This window comes from Anthonomus grandis, chromosome 4 (assembly GCF_022605725.1).
Source record: "Anthonomus grandis grandis chromosome 4, icAntGran1.3, whole genome shotgun sequence".
NCBI lineage: Eukaryota > Metazoa > Arthropoda > Insecta > Coleoptera > Curculionidae > Anthonomus > Anthonomus grandis.
Window position 1 is genome coordinate 7228694 of NC_065549.1, and position 20779 is coordinate 7249472.

At 32.9% G+C, this 20779-nt stretch overlaps 2 protein-coding genes across 4 annotated transcripts in view; one reads left to right on the forward strand and one right to left on the reverse strand.

The window, feature by feature from the left end:
• Positions 1–552, forward strand: part of LOC126735069 (enhancer of mRNA-decapping protein 4) — a 37951-nt gene extending 37399 nt beyond the window's left edge. For all 3 annotated transcript variants that reach the window (XM_050438960.1, XM_050438962.1, XM_050438961.1), the window contains exon 20: positions 132–552. In XM_050438960.1, the coding sequence (XP_050294917.1) occupies positions 132–327 (196 nt within the window). In that variant the 3' untranslated portion in view covers positions 328–552. The remainder of the gene's footprint in view (positions 1–131) is intronic.
• A 2555-nt stretch (positions 553–3107) lies between these two features.
• On the reverse strand, positions 3108–20614 carry LOC126735070 (mRNA (2'-O-methyladenosine-N(6)-)-methyltransferase). Its single transcript, XM_050438963.1, has 11 exons — positions 19983–20614; positions 17604–17757; positions 17424–17545; positions 17230–17362; positions 17032–17167; positions 16639–16839; positions 13040–13177; positions 9250–9539; positions 8921–9190; positions 3323–3553; positions 3108–3236 (listed from the first exon to the last, which is right to left on the reverse strand). Exons 1-10 carry the CDS (start codon positions 20347–20349, stop codon positions 3337–3339), a joined length of 2028 nt encoding a protein of 675 aa, XP_050294920.1. The 5' UTR covers positions 20350–20614; the 3' UTR covers positions 3108–3236; positions 3323–3336.
• Between the last annotated feature and the right edge of the window lie 165 nt (positions 20615–20779).

Below are 20779 nucleotides of genomic sequence, written 5' to 3' on the forward strand. Positions count from 1 at the left end.
TTGCTTAGGCATATTTGGCTCACTAGTTTTCACTATTTTAACCTAGAATTGCTTTTTGGCGCATTCATTACCGACCACCTTGTACTATTTTTATGATGAAGTGCAACACTAAAGACTATTTTCCTTTCCAGTTTCATCCGAGCAGCTTTCTTGGCACTATCGCCTGACGTCTCCCAAACGAAACAGTTCATCCCAAAAGTCCTAAGGGATCTGTCGAAGCAACTTACCACTTTCATGCAGAACAATCCGCCCTTAAAACAGATGACCGAAGCCCGACTGTTAAAAATGGCCGTAGAGAACATGCTGGCCCTGTTTGTGATCGAATGACCCTCAAGAAAGTATTTAGTTAGGACCGAATGGATGTGAAACGACGAATCGAGTGAATGTGATTTTTTGTTCGTTTTTTTTTTATTGACTTTACATGTTCCCATCAGTTTTATTTTTAAGTAAATGTATTTTTGTTGCAATTAAAAAGTGATCTGCTGTTAGAATAAGATTTAATTTTTGAACAATGTTTCTGTTGAGACTGGTAAATAAATGCCCCTAAGTTTTTTTTAAGGTTTTATTGCGGGAATAAAACGTCTGGACGTTGTATTAACAATTTTATTGTTACATAATGATAGAGTACGTAAAGAGTAGTAAATTTCCTAGGTTGTTATCAATTAGAAAAAGTTGGGTTCTTATTTAACTTACTGATTAATAACATAATAACTAGTTAATTGGTCGTCTATCTAAACTTCTTGCCATCAAATTACAATTTAGTGCAAGATAATCAAATGGTTATGCAACAGGATTGGAACTCCCAAACACAGAAAGGTCTTGAGGTATTTTTCTTTCTGTTATATTCTGTTCATTGGAATGCAAGAAGGTTATTTAAACAGACCACAAAAATAAAATAAAGCTCCAGTAAAACATAACAAAACTCGTATTTATTACCAGTAAGTTATATAAAATTCTTGAGACCTATCTACTAACTATAAATATTGATTTATTTACAAGATACAAAATCGCGATTCCGAATTTAGTTCGATAAATAACTTTTCAGGTACTTTTTTATATAAAGTGACGCCCAAATTGCTTTTGGAGAAAATAATTATAAAAAATATTTCCGGTTTCGTTTTTGCGAAAAAAATGTGTGCACTTTTATGGAAACATGTTGAACTTAAACTATACATATAGGAAGGTTTTCTTATATATTATTAAAGTCAGAATTTCTGACCCATGAATTAACAAAACTCGTATAAAGTTATTCGTGATTTTCAAAAGTTTTTCAAATTCGCATAATATATAATAAATAATATACAAACCGTAGATGCAGAAAAAAATATATCGTGGGTATACTGCTAAAAGTGACCAAATGAAAATTCACAAACTGGATGTTGCGACACGCATAATATTACAAAGTACAAGTCATGACCACTAAATTATTTAAATCATCAAGGTGACTTACTTATTTTTCTTTGTATCTAAAAATGTTAATATCTTTAAGTAAAAATTGACTATTAATACGATTTGGTAGTTTTTAGTGAAATTGCGGTTTGGATAACGCTGAAGCTTATACACACGAAAATAATGGGAAGTAAGTTTGAGGTTATCTTCGATTAATTAGTTCGATATGTAGAAAGTTTATCTGGTTTTATTTTTTTAAAGAGTATAATAATACAATGATAATCAGAACCATAACATATAAAATTATGACCATCATGCATCCATAGTAAAGAGTGTTGTTGAAAGTAAAATCTTCAAAAAAAGATAAATTTCTCTTTTAAATTAATTCCTTATAATTAGGCACACTAAGCTGTACGCCAAGAAAGCTCCAAACGGCCTACAGTGCCTTCCCATATTATTAAATCGATGCTGCTTCATGATTCTTGTTATTATGAACTTTTTATTCATATGTCGGTAATTGATTGGTCACGCTGACTTTTACAGAAATGACATATAACCTAAGAAAACAAGAGTTTCAGCTCGACAATGCTATTCAACAATTTTACGCGTTTGAACAGGTTTAACTCTTTTCAATTTTATCAGGTGAGTTGACAGAATAACATATCAAAGGATATACAGGGTGATTCAAAAGTAAGCGGCATCCTTTCAGGGGCGTAATCCTTGTATGAAAATAAGGCAAAAAGTTCATATTAATATGGGTTCGAAATTGCTTCCTAAGGGAGCTACGCCCCTTTGAATAGGACCCCTTGAAGACAATTTTTTCTCTATAACTTTAAAACCCTTTAGAATTAAGGCCTTCATATAATCAAGATCGAACTTCACTTACAGGTAAGTTCGTTTGATCTTATGATATTATTTGTAGAACGAGAGTCATTCCTTCTATTGAATTTCATTGTTGGTACTAATCGGTATCATTAGATTGTGGAAAAAAAATCGGTCGCCCGGAGCCATCAGCGTTGTGTGATTAAATTTTGATTTTCGTTAAATATTTAGAAGAAAAACGAATATCTGCCTTTATTTATCAACTATAAACAACGCGTACCCGTTTTTTTGTTCCATTTCATCGATAATTTACGTGTAATTAATTGATCTAAATAGCCCATATCAAATTTAACGTTTGCATTTTTGTGAAAAACTGTCCTCAATCTATAGTATTAATTTTTAGTGGACACAAGTCAATATCAATCTGCCCTGTTCATGAGTGGAAATATACTAAAATATTTCGTTTTTCGTTCGTAAGTACTTCGTTTTAGATTGTTTAGGTTGTAATGTTCCTTATTTGTCTAAGTACATTTTGTTTTAACTTTTTCATTTAAAAAAAAAAACTTTTGAATTTCAATGTTTAACTTCAGGGTCAGTTTTCGCAGTATACCAACGATATACAGGGTGTTTTTGTAAAGACAAAACATGCAGTGTTTTAAAAAAAAATAGTCAACTTTAACTAAGACTGACTTCCGTCAACAAAAAGCGTTTCATTCTTAACTGGATATACAGTGAAGTGTTAATAAAGATTTAAAACACCCTGTATAGAAAATAAAGTGTATAATGAAGGCGTCCAGCGCACCCTGTATAAAAATCTTGGCTCGATTCCTAATTGCACTACACGAGATCTACTTTTTACCACCGGTCGCCCAAGCATGAATAAATAAAACTGAATATTAATAAATATAAAAACTTATAAATAAATGCTCTGCTTATAATATAACATGTGTAAACCCTAAAATAGGTAATTTCAATATGAAATCTCTTTATCACTGACGGGGACTCAACTAAATTATGCCTTAAATCTGAAACAAAATTAAGTTTGGCGTCAGTTGGAGTGGGGACAAAAGGTCGGATCAATAAGGAAGTTTTTGTCAAATTTACTACTTACCCGATAATTTAACACTAATGAACCGCCACGGCTTCCGGTTTTTCCGTAGTGGTGCCCGAACGTGTGGGACTGAGCAATTCCTGTCTGTCTCGCTCCCTCTCCCGGCCAGGTCGGAAAGCTTCCAGGAGGGCCTGCACCCGATCTTCCGTCGGCTCCCACTTGTGATTCCCCGCGGTATTTTGAAGCCATACTATTACTGTCCCGTGATTCGAACGCACGTTCAATTCTGACCTAAATAAGACAAATTTAACTGTAAATCTGAAGTAAGAGAGAGAACATTCATGGAAACGGTGCTTGTTTCAATGATCTTTTATTTGTTGTCCCCATTTCCCTTGCATTTAAAATATATTATCCGTACATGAGTTTTTTCTCCAGATTTAAGTACTGGCACAATTTGAGCTGTTTTCCAAATATTAGGAAAAATTATCCAGAAAATTCCTATTTATTGGCTACCAGTTTCGTGACTTCCACATGTCACATCATCAGGCCAAGGACTAAAGTAAAAAAGAAGACATTACAACTTTAAAATATAATAGAAAGAAAATACAACGTTTTTCTGGCGATACAAATTATGTTAGGTACTTGCAATTATAAAACGAGATTTGTCAACACCATAAAATTAAAACACATAGAAACACAATGGACATTTATGTTTTTATGTACGTGGACAACACAAATATAATAAAAACTTTTTAAAAAAATTACGTCCGCATTAATATAAACAAATAAAAAACCCAAGATCAACACTGTACTATACGTGTATGTAGGTGTATATAATTTTCAATGTTAAAATCGTAAAAAAACGGACGCCACATTAATTTATTCAAACAAACAATATCATTAACGACATCTATCTATTTACAAACTAATCATCAATTCGTGTATATAGGTTACTTACAGTACTATACAGGGTGTCTCACGACGAATAGACGCGATCGATATCTCAGAAACTCATTTTTCAAAAATTCTGAAAATTTGGCAACATGGCACAGTCGATGGGGGCCACACAACTAAAATATTTTGACAGTTGTGACGTTTCCGGTTATACCGGAAGTAGGTGTCAACTTCGTTATTTTAAATAGAACACCCTGTATATTTTTACATTTTTGGCTTCCACGCGAAATTCTAGGTATATTTTGTGTATAATGTCCTATACCTAAGTGTAACCGTTTTTGAGATAATTTTAATTTCATGTGAAAAACTATGTTTATAAGCCCTAACATAATTACCGATTACTCCCTTTTAGTAGCCTTTATTTATTGGTTAGTTTTGATTTATTTGAGAGGAAGGACCACTTTAAAAGATTATTTTAATGTTTAACTAAAAAAACGTTACAGGGGGGTCAAAAACAAGCATTAAAAATTAAAATGAAAAAATCATTAAAAGTCAATTTTTTTAAATAGTACCCCCCTATTTTTATCATTTTTTCATAAAGATAATTAAAAATAAGGTTAACTTTATATAAGGTTATCTAGTCCAAAAATTGATAGTTTTTGAAGTATTGGCAACTAAATTTGGCCTAATGTTAAAAGCCGTATAGTTGTACACAGGTCAAGGATTGTTGATTAGTTGATCATGACGGTTGTCATAGTAACCGCTGGAAGCGGCAGTAAGATAATGGATTATATGCATCAAATTTATAAGTGACTTGCTATTTAAGTTTTCTTTGTAAAAGTGTTATTTAATGTATAATTTAATTAAAAAGTGTACATTTCTATTATAATCCATTATCTTACTGTTGCTTGCAGCGGTTACTATGACAATCATCATGGTCAACTAATCAACAATCCTTGACACGTGTACCGTGTAAATATACGGCTTTTAACATTAGGCCAAATTTAAACTGTCAATATTTCGGAAACTATCAATTTTTGGACTTGATAATCTTATATAAAGTTAACCTTATTTTTAATTATCTTTATGAAAAAATTATAAAAATAAGGGGTTTCCATTTAAAAAAATTGACTTTTAAAGATTTTTTCATTTCAATTTTTAATGCTAGTTTTTGACCCCCCTATATCTTGTTTTAAGCCAAATATTAAAATAGTCTTTTAAAGTGGTCCTTCCTTTAAAATAAAACCGAAACTAACCAATAAATAAAGGCTACTAAAAGGGAGTGATCGGTAATTATGTTAGGGCTTATAAACATAGTTTTTCACATGAAATTAAAAATATCTCAAAAACGGTTACACTTAGGTATAGGATATTATACACAAAATATACCTGGAATTTCACGTAGAAGCCAAAAATGTAAAAATATACAGGGTGTTCTATTTAAAATAACGAAGTTGACACCTACTTCCGGTATAACCGGAAACGTCACAACTGTCAAAATATTTTAGTTGTGTGGCCCCCATCGACTGTACCATGTTGCCAAATTTTTAAAATTTTTGAAAAATTAGTTTCTGAGATATCAATCGCGTCTATTCGTCGTGAGACACCCTGTATATCTCATAGATATAAATTGCCTAGACGCGCGATAGATAGCTCTACGGCTGTAGATCGTTTATAAATAATTATTAGTCAAATAAAGTTTTAATTAGGTTATTTTCTCCCATGTGAACTTGTATATTTAAGGAATTGTGATGGTCTTTCTTAAGTGATCTTTGAATTTCTAAGTACTCTAAATTGTTCAAAAGGCGATTATCCTGTAAACGATGAATTATTTTAAAATTACTATTAAAATCTGTACAATGTCCTGTTTCAATTATATGTTTAGCAAAAAGAGATTCCGAATTGTGTTGTCTGATACATCTATTATGCTCTGCAAATCTACTCTTAAAATTTCGTTTTGTTCTTCCGATGTAATAATGTCTTGCACGCTAAAATATCATCTTTATCTTTATTATTTAAAAAGAGATTACCTAATGTCTTCTGAGATTTAAAGGCAACTAATGTTTTGTGGCAATTTGCTTAATAATATTAAACTCCTTTTCTCTATGTTCCGATGTCATTGGGATATCTATGGCTCTATTTACGTAACTGTTTAATGCAGCAATTTTATGACTAGTGGAAAAGATTCGTTATGTATTATTACCCCAGTATGGCTCGGTTTCCTATAAATCTCAAAATCATGCCTATTGTTAAAGTTGGTTATAGTTAGGTCTAAGAAATTAATTTTATTATTAGCTTGAATTTCTAGTGTAAATTTAATATTATTGTGTATGTTGTTTATGCTTGACAAAAAACTATCAAGATCTTTTCGATTTCCATTCCACAATAAAAGACAATGGTCGACACACCGATAGTAGTAAGCGATATTATGACTGTAGGGATTATTATTTAAAATGTGGTTTTTCTCAAAATTATCCATAAATGTGTCTGCAAGAAGGGGAGACAATGGAGAGCCCATCGCTAGCCCATCTTCTTGCACATATGTCTCTCTATTGAAATTAAAAAAGTTTTGTTTTAGACATATTTCTAAATGGTTTAACATATGTTGAGCTTCAATGTTTGTTAGGGATGAACTGAATAATTTATTTTTAATTAAGTCAATAGCTTCTACTAACGGAACATTGGTGAATAAATTTGTAACATCTAGCGAAATCAGAAAAGAGTTATTGGGGATATCTACATTCTTTAGTTTATCAACCAGACTGACATTATTTTTTACTGTATGTACAAAATTACAATTAATGGTTTCCATAAGTTTTCTGTTGAGCCATTTTGCGAGCTTATAAGTTGGAGAGTTAGTAAAAGAAACTACTGGTCGGATAGGCATCTGGGCTGATATATCCGATTTATGTACTTTAACTAAATCATAAAGTTTGGGGATTGTGGTATAGTTCGCTGAGAGAGAACAACGAAGTTGTGGGCTAATTATTGAAGACGCAAATTTAAGAGCATCATTGACATTCTTGATAAAACTTGGAAGTTTAGCAGATCGTTTCTTAATGTTATTGTTTTCTATAAAATTAAAAACCTTAGTATCATACTCGACTTTATTCAATACAACCACACAGTTTCCTTTATCTGCTTTGGTTAACGTTAAATTAGAAGTCTTAATTTTATTTTTAATTGATTTTATTAAATTATTATTAAAGTTACCATGCAAAGGTGATTTATTTTGTTTTTTAATGTTTTTATATTCAGTTCTTAACAGATTTTCACACTGTGATCTGATAAGATTAATATTGTCGTTTTCAAGATTTTGAAGAATTGTTTCAGTTTCGGTGGTAAGAGTTTCTAGATTCTGTACCAATGATTTATGGCTAGTAGCGGGAGGTCTATACTTTAAACCTTTTGATAAAATATTTTCTTCTAGTTTAGTAAAAACAGTGTCGGATAAATTCAAAAATGGTTTATGAAAACGATGCACATTACAATTCCCTTGTTCTCTTATTTCAATGTTTGAATTAGAAAGGTGTCTGTCATTTTTAAGTTTAAACAGTTTCTTACGTAAAAAAAAACGTTGTATTTTCTATTATATTTTAAAGTTGTAATGTCTTCTTTTTTACTTTAGTCCTTGGCCTGATGATGTGACATGTGGAAGTCACGAAACTGGTAGCCAATAAATAGGAATTTTCTGGATAATTAAGACTTTTTTTGACCCCTTCTTGTGTCCTAAAGAACTTGTAGAATATGGACAGGATTCTCCTTAATATTAGGAAAAATGCCGCTGGATAAACATTGATTATACAAAATATGCAAGGGCTCGCACAAGCTAGGACAGGACTTCAAAAAAAATGAAGGAAAACCGTCTGGGCCAGGTCCCTTTTTAGGATCCATAGATATAAGTGCGGATTTAATGTCATTTATATCAATATTGTTAACTACAAAACATTCTTAACATTGACTAGGCTCAATTAAAGTTGGTGTATCAAAAGGTTCAAATACTCCACTAAAATACTTAGAAAAGAGTTCACTAATGTCAACACAATTCGAAGCTTCCTGATCATTAAAGATTAAAGACTTAAATAAAAATCATTAAAGATAAAAAATATTAAAGATTTTGCAAAATCAAATACCTAAGTAATGGCAGAACGTTAATCATTTTGTTACCCACAACTATTACCAATGATTAAAAAAAAATTTACATTATTTATAAGACCATGCTTTATTTTTGTAAGGCTCATGGAAAGCAGAAACAGATATAAAAACATATATAGGGTGTCATTAAAAAAATTAGGAATGTTAATATCTCAAAAACTACGACCCCTAAAGAAAATTTTGCTACGCCACTGGATTCTACCCATAAAAAATTAAAAATATTAGTGTTTATTTTTTTAATATGTCTGAGAATAACAGAGTTACGGGGGACGACTGAAAATGCTACTTTATCAAAATCACCCTGTAGCACAAAAACTAAGATAGCTATGACAAATTTGATTAATTAATCTTTGGTTGCATTAAAAAGTGGCATGGTGTCGCGAAAACCGCGTCTCTCTATCTCTTTTCATAAGCGAGAAACCCCATAAAACATACGAAAGTAAGGCACCTTGTAATTTTGACTGTTTTATCTAAGTTTTGATGCAGTAATTTGGAAATTGTCTTAGTTTTTTTTGACTAAATAAATGACAGATATATTACCCAATATTTTCGCTATTGTATAAATTGATAGCACTTAATTATTAATAACTGACATTGAACCAATCTTACCTGTTTAAAACGTGCTGAAACCCATGTCTGAACTCATGCTCGTACGCCGGTATCGTGACTTGTTTCCGCTTAAATTGACTGGACTCCAAACGTACCAGGGCCGCCGGAGTTGGTTCGCGATAATCCGGTACCAAAACGACAAAACTAAGCGGCTCCGCACTTTCATTCAACAACCGTTCCATATGATTCACCGAGGCTTCCATAAGCTCTTCACAATACGGAGGGTTTGCCTCAAAAGAACCGGATACCGCTTTCAATTGCAGGAACGGACTAAAAACGTTTCAAAATTAGACGATACAATAAATATTTAAGAAACAACAAAACCTTACCCTCTACTACCGAAATACGAATCGCAATCGGCGAATGCGGAACAATATTGCCGGAAATAACAGTTCAGCGGAGAAGCGAAACACTCGAAGGTGACCCCGAAAGCGCGATTGAGACACTCGAACACCGTAACCGGTAGAGATTGTTGCGTGTCCCTGATGTCCACGTTGGCGTTATTCGATGACGGATTTACACCTAAAAAGGTGGCGTATCTCTTCAGGAGGACCCACACCCTCGGGATGAACAGCTCGAATTTCCGATCGTCGAAACAGTTGTGTCGGTATAAATGTTCCTAAAAAACGAGCAGGTATACGACAAATATTTAAAGCAATAGTAAGTAGATTTATTTATGCCTTTAACATAGTAGTATATTAATTCCCCAGCGTGTTCTTATCATATCTACAAATTCTTTTGCAACATTATGTGAAAAATTACATAAAGAGAGCGGGTTTGACAAACTTTTAATATACTTACTTAATTCAACTTTTAAAGGCATTTCTCTCTAAAACACAAATACAGACGAGGGTTTATTGTTTCATATAAATAAATAAATCTGGCCTTTATTAAGTAACAAGCAAAGTCTACCAAATTTTGCTATTCTAGTTAACCATCACATCACATGAACAATTGTTTTCCTTCAATTATAATATATCATGTAGGTTCATGAACAGCAATTATTATAATGTATGAGACCTGTTTAACTTCCAGCCCCAACAAAAAGATGACACATTTAATTACGAATAATTAAAAATCTACTTAACAAGAAAGACGTAAACTGTAGTAGACATACACGTAGATATCCATTAGTTTGTCAGATTGCAAGGAATAACTGTTTTTAACTTTTACTTAAATTTGTAAACTCTTCTGTCAACTATTTCGAAAACGAATTGGAGATAAAAGCAAAAGATTGTTGAAAAAATTAATTTCTAAATTTAGGAAGGTTATAAAAATATTTATCCCTGATTTTTGGTAAAAAAGTTAATAATCTGAAGCGGAAAGGCACCCAAATGAAGTCTAAAGCGTATTTTCTATTCTTACCTATCGAAGTACAACCAATTTTTGAGATATGTGGTTGAGTCTGTTTAGACTAGGAAAAATTAGTTTTACAACCTGCTTTCGGCATTACTTAAGCTTTATTTCCTAAAGAGAAAACTAAGACAAGGAAAATAGGTAAAGTCACGATTGCCAAATGGATTTATATAGAAAGAGGCAATGGCAAGGGCAAGTTAAGGCAAGGTAAATTTATAGTAGATTAAATTTTGGACATTTTCACGATCTGTGTGGAGCTACTCACCGGACAGGAGTGTCTGGTTCTCTTGTACCGCTCAACTTCTTTGGGGATTTTCTTAATTTTAAATATATTTAAGAAAAATTTCTCTTTACAAAAAATATAAAACTCCATTATTTAAAAAGGGTGAATTAAATGTTCCTGTTAACTATTGACTCATATCTCTTTTACCCTATCCAAAATTATTGATATATTGGTTAAAAAAGGAAATGTACTGTAGGAGTGGCGAAGCGTGAACTTTTTTTTCAGGTAGACAAACAATAAAAATCGTTAATTAGAAAAAAACGTGTATTTAATATTATTCACTTTAATGAAATAGAGAATAAAAGAGAAAAATTATGCAGTGATATAAAAAAAAATTATTACTACTAGCATAAAAAGATAGATAGATAAAAAAAAATACTACTTACAAAAAAAAACACAACATAGGTATAACCATAACGTATAAATCCATAATGTCCATTATTTTAAAATTATTTAAAAACAAATAAAAACACAACTAAAATACAATTGCCAATATCGAACAGTCGTTCATAAATAACCACTAAAAAACCGTTTCTATACACCCAAAAATAAAAATACTAATTATTAAATTACTATAGCACGCGCCCGCATCAAATGCCAAATGCAGATTCATCAAAAAACAAAACTGAAGATGTATTGCGGCCGACCAGATCAAGCGTGTCCATAAACAATAACCCTCCACAGCATAATAAAATAGCTGGTCGACTTCGATAGACAAAAGCTCGAATGTCTTTCTTAGCTCTAAATTTCGGAAGACAAATATCAATGTCTTCCTGGGGCTCGTATACATTAATTGGGTGTCAGCCCTGCATTTTTATTCTAATTGGTGCGTCAGGCGGGGCGCGCCTTAGATATTATAGATAGATAGATATAGCCGTTTAGATACTATATAATAATAGTAAGGACAGCGACTACGTTCTGTGTTCATTTTAATTTTAATTCAACAATTACATGAAATAATTACGTAATAAATTAATGACAAATAACTGGATAATTTTGGGTAGACAGTGTCTACCTTGTCTACTCGTATGCTTCGCCACTGTAGTAGAAGTCTATACTTTAGTAGAGGAATGGAATTATAAAAGTTAAGCAAGGTTGTCGTTCTCGCGACAAAAAAATGCAAAACATCTTTAAACCAATGTATTATGAAAAAAAAATTGTGTTTTTAAGAAATAATAATATAATAAGTTTAGTTTGGTTTTCGGGGAAGCTTAGGTGCGAGAGATGCAATGCATTTGCCTTCTTGGTGGGTTTTTTTGAGCCTAATAAATAGCGTTTGTCACCACAGTCTTTTTTTGATTTGTCAAATACATTTAACTCCATTACTCATGAGGTACTGCTTGGCAAACTCTTTAACTATGGTTATAGAGGTAGATAGGAGTGGTTTAGATCTCTCCTATCAAATAGAATACAATTTTTAGGTCCTTGGGTTTTATTTCTCATGTATACTCAATGGAGTTTCACAGGGTTCTGTGCTTGGCCCTATATTATTTTTACTATACGTCAATGATTTGACTTGTCTGGACATTAAGGGACATTTTACAGTATTTGCTGACGAGAAAACAACCTTGCACTCTGATACTGATCAGCACTGCAGCAGCAGAAATGTTTCCGAAGACTTAATAAAGGTTAAATAGTGGTGCGATGGTAACCTTCTATCTTTAAACGTTGGCAAAACTAAATTATTAAGCTTCAGATTTTCCTGTAGTAATAGTATTACCAAATAGTAATAAAAAATAGAAACTTACAAGTTGTTAGCTGTAAAAAGTTCCTTTGAGTGGTAAGACAACAAATAAATCAATTTCATTTAACAGAGAGGCTAGTGGATGCTCATCGCATTCTGGGGCTACTGCACTCAATATGCTGCACACAAATATCTTCTTAATTCTGTTTTTGTGCTACAGAAAAGGGCAAAGTTGCAAAGGACCAAGAGAAACATGTAGGCCTTTATTCAAAGACAAAATATATAGTGGAAACTTGCTGCTTGACATATAAAATCTACAAAACATATCTGACCAACTTGAATTCTGAAAGATAGGACGATGCTCGACTAAATAATAATATATCTAAGCATATGAATATTTAATCATCTTGCAGTGCATATAGAGAGTGCTAAAACATTGACAAGCTTTAAAAGCATTAATCGGAAAACTCTTAAAAAGCAAACTGAAAAGACACAGCCTAAGGAAATTTTATGATGTCTAGCAGGTTTTTGTTTAACGATGTTTCACGTTCTATTACTTCTGTACAGAATTTAAAATAAATGACTTACTATTACTAAAAAAATTGCTCAAAAATTAGAGACTCTTAATCTTTGAAATCTTGAGCAAAGAATTGAAACTGACACATAAAGAAATATCCCTTCAATCATACACTTACGAATAAAGTGTAATAATTTCTTTTTGAAGAGTTAAAGAAAAATTTAAGACAAACAACCTAAAGAAGCATCCAAACTTAAAATACGAAAAAACCTTACTTACTAATTTTTGGAGGTACAGGCTATTAATAGCTAACGCGTCCCCTTGGTACCGCAATATGGCTTGGTCCCTGTCCGGCAGATATTCGACCACCGGTAACCTCGGACAGCCTATGGCGAATTGCACCGGATAACACCATACCTAAGACACCATATAAATAAATAAATAAATGAATAGTGAATACATACAGTATTGTGCATAAATATAGCAACAAGCGATGTTTTCAAAAATATTATTTGCTCCTTTATTTATTCCATATTATTTCTTTACTTTTAAGTACACGCCTCTGTATTATTTATAAATATACCGAGATATCATAAGAATGCCAATGCAGAGTAAGGAACTTCATGTTTGTTTATTTAGACCATGTGCATAAATATAGCAACATTCTTGTTTCGCATTTATTTTATCAGTTAAATATCGATTTACCTGCTGTAAAGTTGTTATTTTTGAATCTCAGAATTAACTTAAAATGGGTCGCTCAAAAACCGTCTCTGGTGATGTAAGAAAAATTATTGTGGAGTATTACGAAAATGGTGTTAGGCAGAGTGACATTGCAAGAAGCTTACTGCTTCACAGGTCAATCGTATCCAGAGTTTGCAAAAAATGTCGCCTTACTGGAACAGCTGCACCGGCGCCCATTCCTGGTAGACCGAGAAAAACAAATTTGAGGATGGATAGGCAGCTGCTACGAACTTCCAAAGAAAATACTTTTTTGTCTTCTTCCCATATTTTGGCAAAATTAAAAGAGGGTGGAGGAGTAAACCTCAGTTCCAGTACCGTAAGGAGAAGATTACTTGATGCCAACTTACCTGCTCGTCGCCCCGCCAAAAAACCGTTACTCTCAAAGAAGAACGTCAAGGCTCGTTTTCACTTTGCCCAATCTCATGTTCACTGGTCTGTAGCTGATTGGAAGAAAGTCGTATTTAGTGATGAATCTAAATATAATTTATTCAGGACTGATGGAGTGATGTACGTCAGACGCCCCAGTGAACAAAGATTAAACAAAAAGTACATTTGCCTCACAGTTAAACATGGAGGGAGAAATATTCTCGTATGGGGATGTTTCTCGGCTCGTGGCATGGGACCCATAGTAAGAATAGTGGGCAAAATGGATCGTTTCATGTACAAAGACATTCTGAAAACACATTTAGTGCCATATAGGGATGAAGTCATGCCAGTAACAGCCATATTTCAGCATGACAACGATCCAAAACATGCTTCTCAATTTGTTAAGAGGTGGCTATCTGATGAAAAAATAAATGTAATGGTCTGGCCATCTCAATCGCCAGACCTAAACCCTATAGAGAATTTATGGCATTACATTGACACCAAAATCAGGCACCTAACATGCTGTAATACAAATATTCTTTTTGAAATAGTGGAAAAGGCTTGGAAAGAAGTGTTAATAATTGTAAATAATATATAAACCTTACTTATAAAATAGATACTAAAAGATATATAACAGGAGAGTTCAGTGTTGCTATCTTTTTGCACAATACTGTATATGAATACTTCATGTTTTTATTATATATCACTAACTAAATTTGTACGGGCAGCATTTAAGTAAAATATACCATTATATAGTTAGTAGTATAATTTTTTCTGCTCTGATTGGTCGCGACCAAACGGTGGTACGTTTTGTCAAGCTTTACTAAAAAGCAAAATAGAGCTTCTACTCGTCTTAATAAAAAAATTATTCATAAAATGCAACAATTAAGAAAAAAGCAACAATTAAGATAAAAGTATATTAGAAAAAAGTAAGTCTATATTCTGTTATGCATCGCTTTTCAATAGATATGAAACTTTAGTTTAAGATAAAGTTCAAAAACGAGTTTTATACATTCTGAGAAATACGTCATACTGATTGACGCAATAAAAACAACGCAATATCAAACGTAGGGGTCTTTATCTGCTATAATTAAATCATGTGTTAAACGATTGCAAGTGGTGAAGCATAGAGGAGCTCAGGATACTTATTTAACTTCCTTTAGAACCAATATTGTTATAAGAAAATGATCTGGAGCATTTAAGCATAAACGTTCAACCAACTGCGTTAGCTAGAAAAAAAGCTGGTGTGACCAAGAGAAGTAGAAGGTTGTTATCTGTGAGGTATGTCATCTTCTGAGACACGGACTACTTGAAAAAGAAAGCGGAATTTAGCTTCCAATGTTAGGAAAAATGTACCTTATGCCAAATGACACTGTGCAGTTCAATATTTATTGTTAAATACAGTATTGGTCAACATTTCCACATCGTACAAATTGTGACAGAAAAACTGAGCAGTCTTAAACCAGTTTTATAAGCTATTAAAGGAACCAGGAGCGAACTTTTTTTGGATTTTAGAATCATCTGAATATTTGAAATGTTTTTTTTTTAACTTTAAAAACAATTATTTTTTATGTGAAAAAATTATTTAACTATTCTCAGAGATTTAAAGAAACATAAATCGGCAGTTACCAAGCAGAAATTTCTCACAATATATCAAAAAGTGAAATTGGTTACACAGTTCTTAAGAACTTTTCATAGTTTCTTAGATTCCAATACAATATCTATTACCAAAAAGGTCAAAACTGTATATTACGCATCAATTCTTTATAATATATTTTATATTTTTATAAAACAAACATTGATTTATGATAGTTCTGAAATCTTTTCCTTGAAGAAACCTAAGTTTTTACAGACACGCATTTATGCCAACCATAGTATTTTATTAGAGTAGGATGATTATTGTTATGCAATGCAATATTGTTTATGTCAATGACACCCTAAATAATTCTTGTGAATTTGTGACCAGAGATTTTGTATTGGAAATGGTATTTTGTGGTTGGTATTTAAATACCATTTTCAACCCCAAATAATACTTAAAATGTCTGGATTCACCTTTTTTTTAAATTCTTGCAGGCCGTTGAAGCCACCTTAAAAAAATCATTGTTAGAGGTTTAATTGAATATAAATTTTACTTTTTTTATGGGCATTAGGTAACAATCTCAGAATATTTCTGTATTTCAAGAATCATTCTTCAACTTCCTTTTAGTAGCACTGACAGACTAACACTGACAAAGAATGTTCAAAAGACCATTTGTTGAAATTGTTAAAACATTTTTAATCATATTTATTTATTCTTTTCAATATTAAAGTAAAAATAGGATTTTTTTATTTCTTCCAGGCAGTTGAAGCCATTTTCCAAAATACTTTTGCCAAAACTTCTTCTAGATTTCAACTGCCTGGAAGAGAAAACATATTTTCAAGAAAATTTTCTAAATGACTTCTAAGGAACGTTTACTTTAAGTAAACTATGGGAACTTATTTTAATAGCAAAGTTTATGAAACTTGTTTGAACCAGTTCTGTGCGCAGCCATTGTTACATTATTTCCATAAATAATAAACCACTGATGAATATTTTCCCAAAAAATCAATTTTTTTCCTTTCTAGTGCAACTTAAAATTCAGAATCAATCTATTAGCACACAGCAATGCCCAGTAATTTAACCTTTTGCAATAGTACTTATTTAAACAAAAAATGTTGTGCTTATCCTGCAAAGACCTCATGGTTTCTGTTCCTAAGTAAGATTATATTTTAAATTGGGCTATAATTATTACCTTTCTGATTGCTTGTGGGGCAAAAGGATGCGGCGGCAGTTCCATTCCGTGTTCCTTTAAAATCCCGTTTGATTTTTCGCGGACTTTTCTCGCATATTCCACGGAGAGATTGTAGATTTTCAGGCAAATCCCTTCCACTGACGGTTTGACTGTTTCAGTTAAGTGGGGCTGGCATTGCTGTTTCAGGTGGGCCAGACGATCCTTGAAACGTAAAAAGGGTATTAAAATTGTTCCAGTCGAGTTGAATGGTTTTAGGGATATATTTCTGAGAGAAAATGTTCTTCTCCGCTGATTACAAGAAGAATATTAACATCTCTTGGATGAAAACAAAAAACTTGTCCACTGAGCTATTCATAAAATAGGATTAGAAGTGAATTGTGTTTTGTTTATTACCTGAAAATCATCATAAGTGGCCCCAACAGTTTTCCTTAACCACTGAAATGTTTCGTCTACATTCCACTTAACCACCTTTCTGCTCTCAGACTCGGCATTTCTGGATTCCATTATGGACTTGGCGGCTTCCGCCCATCTAAAACCCCCTTTATGAGCAAAAAATTGTCCCACATTTCAAAAAAAGACAATTTTAAATACCTAGAAAGCTGTTTTCTGGCGTCCCCGGTAAACTTGGGCCTCACCAGCTTTATAGGAATGTCATTCATGATTTCCCTGTACATGGACAGGGATATTTCTGGATAACAGCTGCTTGGTAAAAAGGGATCATATCCTGAAAATAAATGTGGGTTAACAATTGGTTATGAGAAGGAATTAGGAAGTGGGGAAGTCACCTGTATCAATGACCTTTCTTTCCATTAACCATCTATTAAAAGAATCTTTGGGAGCATCAATTCCCTCTCTAGAATGACACAATTCCTGGTAGCACTGCCTCAGTTTAGAGAGCCAAGCACACCTTTATAAATACAATTTATGACAACTCTTTTAATTTAATTGAGTGCATATTCTATTACCTATATCCTTCAACATCTGGATGTGAGTGCATGTACATACAAAGTGGTCTTTCAAAAATGATCACATTTGTAGGTATTTCCAAGTCCCAAGGTCCAGCCAAAATGAATTTTTTGGCAAGGGGTCCCTGGATATCTTCAGAAGCTCTCCTTTTACCTAGGTATGGAAAATAGAAAATTAATTAACTATTATTTTTAAACTCTATAGTGTCCTATATATTAAAGTTTACTTAAAAATTTCAGATTTTTGCCTAATATTTACTTATTCAATAAGGAAAAAGCCGAATGTTACAAAGAAAAAATTGAATTTAAAATCACAATTGCATGCCTACACTAAGATGAAGTAAATGATATAATAACAATATCTTGGGTAGAGTTAATGAAATTAAAGATCTGGGTGTATAGTAATCTTAGGTTTGATTACCATATAAATTTTATTAGGAGTAAAGCAATGAAGCTATTGGGTTTTACTAATCGAACTTTAAAGGATTTTAATGACATTCAAAGAGCCATTTATTGCTCCTATGTGCGATTTGTACTAGAATATGCTAGTCTAGTTTGGTCACCACAATATCACATATACACTGAATAATTGACAAAATTGAAAGAAAATTCCTTAGACTTGTTGCGTTTTAACTTGGCATATCTATAGAAGGCATTGATTACAATTATACGGTAAATCTCTTAAATCTAAATTCTTTGAAAGAGTGTTGTTTAATACTTGATCTATTCACTTTATATAATATTGTTAATAATGTGTTTAATTGTACCGAATTGGTAAATATTATCACTCCTCAGAGACTCACTTGTGATCCAAAATTGTTCTGCGTTCAATACCACAGAACAAGTTATGGTATGAATAGTCCATTAACTAGGCTGTGTAACTAGCCAATAACCACTGTAAAGATATTGACTTTTTTTGTACGCCTATCCGAATATTTCATAAGGCACTTTGTCAAATGCATATCATACTACTATAGTTTAAATATTTTATTTTCTCTTTACACTCTTCCCTTTTTTTTTTATATGTACAAAAATTATGTAATCAAAATTGGGAAACTGTTAATAAAACTATTATTATGAACTCTATACGCCAAGAAAACACAAGTTATTCAATAGAACTTAACAACTAGGAGGTAAGATTTTTTATTAGAAAAAGAAGACAAATAGAATAGAAACTCTATTTTTGTTCGATTTGGTAGTGCCCATAAACAATTATTTACAACACAAGATTAAGAAAAAACAATTCAGGATACAAATGCTTTAATATTTTTCCTTAATCTGACAGGTGCATCTGGCAGTGCTATATTAAAAAAGTGCTGGAGAAGTCTGTATACAAGGAATGTATAACATTCCTTCAGGGAACTGGTTAGAAAGTCAGCAAATATTAGAATATTTAACCAGCGACAAAACCAAGTTGAAACTAAAGAGGAACATTGCAGATAAAACTTTTAAAAGTCTTAGGCATGGTACTTGTTGAGAGCTCTGTAATTAGTCACTTGGTCACCATGTTTATGAATTGGTGTTTTGTAACTGGTCTTCCAGTGGGAAGGAAAAACTCTGATTGGAGGGATAAATTAAACATAAAGAACAGAAGCTGTGCTAATAGAAAGTTGAACTACCTAAAGAAACTGGGGAAAAACCATCTAAGCCTGACCCTTTACTTATATCTATATCCAAAATTGAGATAAATGATTCCATTAAACTCACAAACTTCACTGGCTGATTTGGTGAATAGATTAACTATCTCAGGATGTAGCATATCCTCCAAATATTCATAAAATTAGACCTGAGAGAAATCTTAGTGATCTCAACATACTCCCTTAACACCACCCCTTCAGTGACTTGCACTCTAAAATATAGTCATACATATCTCTTGTTTTTTTTTTTCTATAATTAAAGATTTATGTTTACTTGTAAACCAAATAAGAAATCTTTTTTATCTTTTGAAGGGCACAAATTTATCTATACTCAAGTACATTATCTCATAAAATATATTTACCATATCGGTAAGGGCTTTATTCAAAAATAATTCATCCCAAACAAAGCCGGACATACACATTGAAACAGCATTATAGTCAATTGACTTAAAGTCTCTGTAATAACCTTTACCTACAAGTTCATAATTTTTGTGTAAAAAAATGAGCTAATCCTATCCAATAATAACTTCTTCCGCCAAGTATATCTCAGGGTCCCTATTAGTATAGAACAGCATCATTAAAAATTTTACTGATTTATTGTTAAAACATCCAATACTTATCTCTTTGAAATAAACTACTATTTCCGAGACTATTCATTTGAGACATATAATATCAAATCAGGAATAAAGAAATCTAATTTAAAACATACTCCAAGAATTGGGTTCCTAACAAGAGCATATACCTAAAGGTACTGGTGCCTGTATAGGTTGAGCTGGTGGCGGAGGTGGTCCAGATATGCCCAATGGGTCAGTAATCGGGTCAAACTGTGGCTTAACAATTGGAGGCATCTCCCACAAGCTTTCCCCAGTCATTTTATTCCAAAAATAGGGTCTGTTCTCCCTTTTAGACCAGAACTTCTTCCAGCCTTGCTGGGCCAATTCGAATGGCAACTCATATTCGAAACCTGAATTAACTGGAGCACCCTGTGGAGTAGTGGGCATAGGCATGGGCATATGGGGGTGCGGGGATGTGACTTGAACGCTGGTTCCTTCCGCCGGGGGCCAAGCGGGGCGCTCCTCGGCCGGTTTCGCTTCGGTTTCTTCGTTCATCGTTCTCCTTTTGGGGATTACTCACTTATTGTTGGATGATTTAGCATAAATTTCACGGGACTGTTTGGAGGCGAGCGCGAACAATTGCGCGGTATAGACGGAAACATCGAAAAACGCTGGTTTGATGGGGAAATTTGAGCTTAAAAAATACGCGTTTCGTTTAAGTCACGGATTTCGGGAAAAAAATTCGTAAACCTCCACTTTCGACGCCATTTGCTGACTGAGAAAAATGAAACATCTGAAAACAAACGAGAAGGGAATTTTCGCAGCGCCACTTCCCAACTCGCGGTGCGTCGTCGAACTAAGGACTTCTTAATCCGACATACGTCATTATAGCGCTCTCGTTTGTTTTCTGAGTGAAAGACAGAGAGGATACATGATAAGTCAGTCTGCACTTCCATGGAATCCTGCTGCATCTGCGACCTCTGTG